This window comes from Cyphomyrmex costatus, unplaced genomic scaffold, assembly GCF_001594065.2.
Source record: "Cyphomyrmex costatus isolate MS0001 unplaced genomic scaffold, Ccosl1.0 scaffold205, whole genome shotgun sequence".
NCBI lineage: Eukaryota > Metazoa > Arthropoda > Insecta > Hymenoptera > Formicidae > Cyphomyrmex > Cyphomyrmex costatus.
In genome coordinates, this window is record NW_017276095.1 from 1,158,976 (window position 1) to 1,169,265 (window position 10,290).

At 32.1% G+C, this 10,290-nt stretch overlaps 1 protein-coding gene across 1 annotated transcript; it reads left to right on the forward strand.

Annotated features, from left to right (window-relative positions):
• The first annotated feature begins 310 nt into the window (after positions 1-310).
• On the forward strand, positions 311-2,228 carry A4 (apolipophorin-III-like protein). Its single transcript, XM_018539127.1, has 2 exons — positions 311-620; positions 1,756-2,228. Exons 1-2 carry the CDS (start codon positions 342-344, stop codon positions 2,068-2,070), a joined length of 594 nt encoding a protein of 197 aa, XP_018394629.1. The 5' UTR covers positions 311-341; the 3' UTR covers positions 2,071-2,228.
• The last annotated feature ends 8,062 nt before the right edge of the window (positions 2,229-10,290 follow it).

Genomic DNA, 10,290 nt, shown 5'->3' on the forward strand with positions numbered 1-10,290 from the left:
TAAACAACAATAAGCTCCGTTTCTTTTATCTATTTATCATAATTTATATTGTTATAGTCAAGCAACGTTTTAGAGGAACAAAATTTAAAAAATGAGCTTTATATAAATATTTGAAACCAACACTGTTTCTGGGAATGCTGAGTATCTTCAAACAAACGCAGATTCAAGTAAATATATGTACTGCGGCCTTCTATGCGAGAGAAACGCAGGTCATTGTCGTCGAAGTGAGATAATAAGCACTTTGCCCTCTTCGATAAGAAACGCCTATAAAAGGGAGTATAATCCTCCATCCTACGCATCAGTTGTTTCCTAATCGACCAAGGAGAAAATACCAGCGTGAAATGAGGTGCTTACTCTCAGTTATCTTAGCCGTCCTCTTGATCACGGCAGACGGCAAGGTTGTACCAAATAGTGATGTCGAAAATCAGCAGACTGACACGCAACCTCTTCAATTGTCCGATCATATCAAAGAGGCGCAAGATGTTATTAAGAACTTGGGCACTCAGATTCAACAGCAGCTAAACTTGCCAAACCAACAGGAGTTCCTCGATACTTTTAAGGAGCAAAGCAGCAACTTACTCAACAATGTCCAGACGTACCTCAAGAACATGTCTGATGAGGTAAAGTCGAATATTTAACACACACACACACACACATTTTTTTACATACTTAGTACGTTAAGTGTACCATTTCATTGCAACTTGACGGATCGACTAAAACGAACAAATCGAACAATAAACAAATATTTGAGCGAATGTGAAAATGCATTTTGTACATCAATATTTAGTTTTATTGAAATTATTCGTTTCATACGTCACGACTCCTTCTAAATGTATATGAAAATTAAAGGCTGACTTATTTGTTCGCAGTATCGGCGCGCTACCTCCTCTTCGAATACCTAGAGACCTAGAGATAGACGTATTTTTGAAATTAGAGATAAAAGAACATCGCCACATCGCCTAATTTTCTACGTAGAGTATAGAGGATTGTTTACTCTCTGAACAAATTGGCAAGAGAAAAGCCGACCAGCTTTTATCGATCTATTATTCTAAATCGATTCTCAAAGAGACAATCTACGCGAATGAGCAAAAGAGATAATTGATCGATGTCGAAATTGAAAATGAAAAAATTACAGTGCAATTTATATATGTTCAACGATTCAAAATATCGTTTATATATCAATACGTTACGTAATACAGCAAAAAATTATAATCTTATTTAATATGTTGTTATTATAATATATCCGTATATGAACCAAAAACAATTTCAAAGTAAACGATAAATTACACTAACACGTTTTTTTATTATTTTTGTACTTACACAATAGAAAAATGTCCTAAATCCTGTATAACATACACTTTTTTTGTCAAGAACATTATAAAATAAATACTCAATAGAGTTATATATAGCTTACGTATGTATACTTGAGAAATATCGAACGCACTTAAAATTGTACAAATCGAATGATTCAATAGTATCTTAATTTCCCTTGTTACGTATTTTCTGTTAAATAAGTATTGTTAAAAATAAAATATTAAATAATATATTGTTACAAAAATTATATATATATAGATATATATTGCGCTACTCAATAATTGAGATGTCTTCACATTCGCGTACATTTAATTATATTTCGCATACATCTTCCGATACATTCTTCCGAATTTCTTCGAGAAAAAAAATATTTTGTGTTCTTTCCAAAATTTGAGAAAAAAATATTCTTGGCTGTACGCACGCATGACCGATCATTTGCAGATCAAGACGAAGAGGCCTGGGTTGGAGGACTTTTGGACAAATATGAACAACAAACTGTCCGAAACGTTCAACAATTTCAACTTCAATCCTGAAACAACGGAGCAGATAAATCAGCTGCGTACCAAGTTTCAAGAGGGTGTTCAGACTCTCGTGACAGAATCAGAGAACGCTGCTAAGACCATCAACGAGAATTCTAGCAAGGTTCAGGAAGGTATCGCCAAGTTTACCAAACAAGCGATCGACATCGCCGTGCAGGCTTCGCAGAACTTGAGTAATCAGTTGCAGCAGGCCACGACACCACAACCAGAAAATTAAGGACTCCAAATTATTCCTACAAATTATTAGTATGAGTGATATCTTGGATAAATTCGCGAGAGATCAAATTTCGCCAAATCTGCGTAATTTTCGTGTCGTGTTGTAAACATACTTGATAGCTGACGAATAATTAATAAAAGTACTTAATCGTTATAACATCATGTGATCTTTATTTGTTTCTATAAATTATCATATTATTTTCACATAATTATTTCGATAAGATATCTTATTCCTTAATATTCTTATGTAATTTTCACAATAAATGAACTCTGCATTTAGATTGATTAAGTCATAGTTGGATCTTATATTTCAAAGAGATCATCTTAAGTACAGGCTTAAAATGTTATTAATTAAAGAGCCGTATTAGCATCTTAAAATATTACTTATAAATAAAGTTGAAAAGTAATGCCTTGTAGAGCCAGTCACTGGTTGTGTATGATTTGGTTCATTCAAAATTAGATGACAATTCCAATTACAAATATATACGTTTCGATCTCGTTTCGGATCTTTATTAATGTCTGTACAATTCTAGTAGTCTACAATCTTTTTAACGGAGTCATTATATACTGTCTGGTACACTAATTGAACAATTTGGTGTAATTACAAAATATAAAAATTAAATTAAAGGCATTATTTATCGACTATATGATACATCTTTACAGAGCTTTATGCTTTATTAATTATATTAATTTTAAAGTTGAAAAGTTTTACTTTTTCTATTACTTTTTATGATAAACAATTTAATAACGACGTTGCAATTTTTTATAATTAAATGCTAAGGTTGTATCCCAGCGAGAAATGACTCATAATAATGACTCGTAATAATATCGAATCGATATCGAAAATGTATTTAGAAAACTATTCGGAATATTCATCAATTTCGATGAATTTGTGATACTCGATTCGATGAATTTTCACAATGCTCTAAAGAATACTGCACTAATACAACATTTTGGCGAAAAAAAAAATAATTTTTTATTGATTATTATTTACTTTTCTAGTTTTAGTCAGCTGTCTTCGCTGTTTTGTGTATATTCCATGTATCTTATTAATTATATAATTAATTTTTGAAAAAATATTGCCGATGAGATTTGTTGAACCTGTAAATACCTAGAACGGTAACTAATTACACTAACGCTGAGCACGCACGCACGCACGCACGCACACACACACACACACACACACACTCTCTCTCTCTCTCTCTCTCTCTCTCTTACAAATAAATCATCACCTATACCTTCTACAATAACTATTCTTAATTTCGTATCTCTGTTGATAAATTAATATTTAAGGAGATAAAAAATGAAAACGAAATTATGTTAGTATTTATTAAGTAGTAGAAATAGTAATTACATTACTATTTATTCCTAATCTCTATTTGTTCATAACTTAATATTTAACAAAAGGAGATTGAATGGAAATGAATTATACCAGAGATTCACTTTTGTTGCGAATTTATGATAGAGTATGAAAACTTTCTGTTGTAATTAAACTTGTCTGTTAGAGCATCGATCTTTCATCATTCCAATATTAATTCAAAGTTATTTCGAGATTTACTTTTACAATTTATTTTATATACATTACTCAACAAAAAATAGGGAACACTTTCGAACACGCTAAAAATTGAGTAATATTCAAAATTCACCATAACTCGGTGAAAAAATCTTTGCAAAGAAAAAATTAAAAAAATATTTTGAAGGTTGAAATCCACTTACGAAATCTGTAATTAAATTCAATATTATACCGATCCTTTATGGAATTATATATATATATATATATAAAAAGTGAATCTTCATCTTCAATTTGCTTTTTTAACGAACATTGTACGATTTTTTTTCACCGAATTATTGTTGAAGCAAAAATGATCACCGCTAACTCGGGTTCGTGCGTCTGTCAGCAAGAGTTCCGGGTTAAGAGCGAACTTCAAGTTTTCTCTTTCTTTGCTAAACAGTAGCTAAACGATTGCTTGGTTAAACGATACCATCAAGAGACAGGACAATAGAATAAAGGATAATGGAATCGACATCGATTTTCAATTTGACAATTTCGATGTTGAATCAACGTCAATTCTATTATCATTTCTGGCTGGAAAGTGATCGTCGTTGTGTAACTATACAGTCCGACAAGATCGACAAATATGTTCATCATATTTTGAAAAGACAAATGATTACTGCAAGATACGTTTAAAATGAAAATCCTATTTTATATCGTGTGAGCGAATAAACGATCCGTCATCGTTTAAAAGAGGCGGGTCTTCGTTCTCGTGCACAAGTGCCAAGACTTACACTCGCATATCGTCTGGCTCGTCTTCAATTTGCTCGCAATCTTATAAACTGGACTGCGAGGCAATGGAAAAGCGTGTATTTTTCTGATAAATCGCGTTTCCATCTTCACGGTAATGTTCACATAAGCACTTGGCGTCAACAAGGAGAACAATATGACCGATGTTGCGTTATGCCAATTCGAGCTCATAACGGCGGTTCAGTGATGGTATAGAGATGCATTTCATTAACAAGATAAAATAAATATTATCCTAAATACGTATACAAACAAATAATTGCAGAAAACTGTACATATATTATATATAAATATTAAATATGAATGTATATAAAAGATCTGGACTTTAGATCTGTGCTTGCGATCATTAAAGATATTGCAGTAAAAATGTCATTGTAATAAGAGGTTTATTATTGGAAATTTCTACAGCAAACACAAAATTTCTGTATTTATTGTTTATTATCGCATATAATGTGTTAATAGCAATGGGTGAAAGATGAAAGCACAAATACAAAAATAGAAATCGATAGTTTCTCAGCATCTTTCATAATTGATCGTAATGGAAACTCGTATTCGTAGAATCCCTTTACTTCGTTACGTGAATAGTAAACGTATGAAAATAAATCAAAATTAAAAATGATTTTTCGGATAATTGCTGTTAATGCATCGTGACGCTCATCATATTTCATGTAAACAGATAAATATTTGCTAATGCGTGCTTGGAAATCGACACGAGTATATACAATATAACGATGTCGAGAAGCAGAATTTCCGTATCTGAATGATATCGATGAAAGTATCGTCAATATCACGTTTTAAACGTCACGTGACATCTAATTTTAAATTAATGACTTAAGATAAAATTCAAACACACTATGATAATAATTGATTAATACATCTGAAATTTCCATCTTTCAAATGTACTGTTTTAAATAGTTATGTTGGATATTATATATAAAAATATATTGTATATACATATATTTGTGCGTGTGTGTGTTAGTTTTAATAGAGTAAAAAATTAAATATTAGACAACAGAAAATGTGCACACACACACACACACACGTGTATATGTTAGATAATAAAGAATAAGAAATGTTCATTTGCTTTTTCAGTCAACGTAGTCAAATACAAAACAATTCTTTTTTACCTGTTATTGGATTTAGTAATAGAATTTAGTAATGACAAAAAAAAAATGATTACACTTAATCAGCGGATTCCACTTTGCTTTCGCGTTGCAAACGTCAGTCAAACCCACTTATTATAAAAAGAATTCGCCGATGTGACCTATAAATAAAATGTCAATTTTAATTGACACAACATTGTATTAAAATGACTCAAGATTAATAATCCCTAATCCATTTTTTCTAACGTATTAAAGTTATATTCTACACATTCAATCAAGTTAATTAATTTTAATGTAAAAAGATATATAAAATTATAAAAACGATTCCGTACATCTACACAATATGCAATCGAACATGCACACATATACGGTTCTTATAAAAGAATGCAAATCGTCGAATCGTCTCATTGTTAGTTACGGATTCGATATATTAATCAAATCAATGAGAGTGCATTATTCTTGCTAATTATTAATTTATTGAAAAACTTGGAGAAGAACTTTGGAGTAGACGGTGTCGTTACACGGAGAGATTAGTGCGATTTTACCAAAATGGATTTATTATTTTTCTCAGTCTCTGTTATATACATGGTAAGATCAAAATAAGACATACATACAGTTATTTTGCGTGCGCATAATTATTTTAATTTAATTTAATCAAGAAGATAACTTTAAGTTTACACCGAGCAGTTGATATACGTATTAATTAGTAACTATTATTATTATTATGTGTGTGTGTGTGTGTGTGTGTGTGTGTGTGTGTGTGTATGCTATTAAATTATTTTAATTTTAACAATATATTTAAAGAATGATGTGCTAAAATTGATACAATATATACATTAAAATAATTCATTAAATATATCATGAATGAATATATTTACATGAATCGCCGAAATTAAGATAATTCAATAGAAAGTTATTAGTTAATACCCGCATATCAAAAATGCACGAAGTAAACTAGACTAATAGTATATATCCTCTTTTAATAAAAATTAATTTTGTCAAATTTTGCTAGATATCACTTGCAAACATTGTTGAAATATCAGCGGAAAATAAATCTGAACGATTGTCCAGGAATTTACTAAAAACAGAATCACAATTCCAAATATCAGACGATGACAGATCTGAAAGGATAAATCGTGGATTTGAAAAAATAATCGAATTGATCAATGTTTTGGGCCAAATGGATAATTTTGTTTACGATAGAACGAAAGACATCATTCGCAAGCTCAATACAATGTACGATGTGGACGAAAATAAAATAATTAGATATCGGGTATCTGATTCTAAAATCATATAATACAGGAAACAATTCCTTTAAAATAAAAAAAAATGTATATATATTTTTTAAATAATTATATTAAATGTTTGTAATACTATAAATTATTATATATTTTAGTCAACCCATGAATTTAAATCTATTGACCGATATTTATAATTTATTTTATGATCATCTTAAATATAATATCTTAAGATAATGATACGATTTTCTGATTAGTTCATGACATCTTAAGACTGTACTTAAAGCTGTGTTGTTATTTCAGCTTCCTTCTTCTCTTAATTAAGTTAATTTTTCTATTTTCGGAACAAAATACACATTTTTTTTGTTAATTATTATAATAATATACAATTACAAAAAGTACATAAATATTCTCTAATGCTTTACGTTATGGACACACATATATATATATATATATAAATATATATATATATATATACATATATAAAATTACTAATTATTTATACATATATATCAATATATGTATGTATATTAATGTGTGTGTGTGTGTGTGTGTGTGTTGCATAATATCGCAGTTAAGCCAAAACTCGTTTACATTTATAATATAAATCTGAATAGAAATCTTCAAACTGTAATAATTATTTTATATCTATTATGATAAGAAACTGAAAGAAAGTGAAAGAGATTCTGTCAAGCTCTATCGACGATAATGATAATGACTGCGACGTATCTGAATATGAAAAAGTTACAGATCCGGACTGTGTGTTTCAATATTTCCGCTCGTAAGGCACGTAGAAAAAAAATAAAAGCACTTTCATTACACAATTCGAGTGGGCGCTATCGATCGAGCGTAGAACTTGATCGGTTCAGCTGTTATTGAGGTATATCCAACCTCAATCCTCCGTAACTCGCGGTCTCGCGTAAAGAAGCACGGCAGTGTCTTTTATTTTACAGCGCCAAAACGCTATCGTGTCCAGATAATACGAGCCGCGGGTCTACAATAAAATACGACAAAACAGTCGTAGCGGTCATAGCCTCGACAGCACAGAATATTTATGATAAATATTTATTACTATCCATTTTTTTAAATGTTATATAAATATTTTACGTAAAGCTTTGTTCGAAAAATGATTGAGATAAAGACTAAATATTCTATCTAAATTCAAGAAACGCTAATATGGTCAAAGTTAGATATTGAACTGGTACATATATACATATTCTTTGAAATAATTTATTTCAGAATTATAATTACGTGCCAGTTCCTATCGGACTTTCAACATAATTCATCTGTGTGTAGGTCCCTGCATACAAAAGGTATAGTCGGCAATGAAAAATGATGACTTGCTAAAATTGGTGTCAAAGAAGGCGACAGGATTCATTTAAAGATTCCGTTCACGAATATATTCTCGGAATCTAGAAACACTATTGTTAATCAGTTTCGCGGTCATCTTAACGAGGAATCTTTGCAGAAAGATCACCTCTACGAACACTTCTTTTGGAACGCATCTATGAAGCCTCGGTTTGCTAAACTTCATCTAAAAAGGGAGATTATTCTAATTAATCGCATCAGGTCAAACCATTACAACTTAAATTATAGTTTGTTCCGAAAAAACATGGTCAGTTCTAAATCCTGTCTATGTAGAAATCCTTATCAAGACGTTAACCACATAATTTTCTATTGCCTCATCATCAAAGCCGCCAATCTTATATTTCATACATTGATGAAACGCACCCTGGTGCTCCCAAAGAAATCATCCCCCAAATTCTGCCGCCTTCTCCTAGCTTTCTTCAAATCAAACGACCTTCTCATTTGAATTTTTCTCGTCCGGCTAGCGACTCGTGAGTTTGTAGGGCGGACGAACTCGCTAACGGTAATCTTCCCTCTGTATTCTACATTACTCATGATTAAACTTTCGTTACTCACTGCCAAGCGCGGCTGTCTCGAATATCTTGACACTGGCCGAATCGACTCCGCCACAAAAACAGGAGTCGGGGTCACTCCTTTATGGAGAAAAAGTTCAGAAATTACGCCTAGATAACTCTAGGCTATAGTTTACGTTAAGTATATTATAGCAAAAATGCTCCCAAGGGTTATCTGAGCATAATTCCTGAATGCACCCAAGAGGTAATTCTCGAGGGGCGGGAGGAAAGGGGAAAGAGAGAACTAAAGGAATGAAGAGCTCGAGGAAAGAAGACGCGCATGAAAATTGGTTTTTAACGTATTGATTTTATTTTGATGTTTTTCTTCTTTTTAAATCTCTTTAATATAAAATCTGTTTAACGATGCCACACATTCAACTATCTCTCTCATGCAAAAGTTGTTTTTGCTTCCTTCCATTTATATACACGATTAGGTCTAAGGCCGTAGTTGTTTAACTTTCTTTTCCCAATCGGTATCGAGCGTGGACGAAAAATTCATCTGAACAGAGCCTTTTACAAGGGAAATCTGAGATTAGTGATTGAGATTGGGGAAGAAAAAAATCAAGTATTTTGCACCCTTCTTCTATTCAACTCGACATCAGTGCTTGTGCCATCAAATTCCGATAGATCGACCACACACACACATACACACACGCGCAACACACACGCACGCATATCTCTAGTTCGGAATAAAACCTGTTTTTTTTTTAGTCTTCCCATTTTTAATCTTGTCTCCTTCCTTATTTTGATGACATCTGTACAACGGCACGCGCAAATGAAAATATTTTCACACACTGTACACACATTCTTACTCTAAACGCGACAAATATAAATTTATCCTTTCGAACCTGATCGAGGGAGTACGGCGCGATCTCTTTATCCTGAGTCTTATCTTCAAGCAGAACAGTCTGCTGCCACGATAGAGTTTACGCATGTAATTCAAATGGTGAGATACCGATTCTTTTTCGTTTCTGATCTCATCCCTTGTCTTAATTGGCAGTATACGCTATGTTCAGATAGATTTCCAAGTCCATGGTATCAAGCATCCATACGTTTTTCACTTGTCGACAAGAGGTACATAATTAGGCAAAGGATTCGTCATTCAAGAAATTGCATTACTTCACTAATCGCAAGTCTCTGACTAAGTATATGGCGTTATCCTCAGTGCAAGGTTCAATGATGAGGTTCTTTTTCTTTTTTATCGAGATTACTAATGGATGTTTCATGATACACGTCGTGTAATGAAGTAATAGTTAAATATAGGAAATGATGAAGCCTTGCCACGTTTTCCTTCCTACATCTCGTATACAAGGGCCAATTTTTAATCAGTAATTTGGAGAGTGACAAAGCTTAAGCTGCGTCCCGACTATCGAGCTGAAACGCGAACCGGAATATGATAGCTAGTTAATTACGCATTTGTTTTTGAATATATATATATGTGTGTGTGTTGCAGCAGCTATTTTTAATGTATTCTTGTCTATTATATATGCGCGTATATTTAATTATATAAAACATAATTAAAATATCACGTACAATATGGATCACTTGCAACGCTCGTGAAATTTGGTTAAAGCTCGACTTGATTTCGGCTCGAAGTTCAGCTCGATAATTTCAATTCGAAGCTCGGTTCGAGGTTCGCGGCTACAGTATAGCAACACGAGA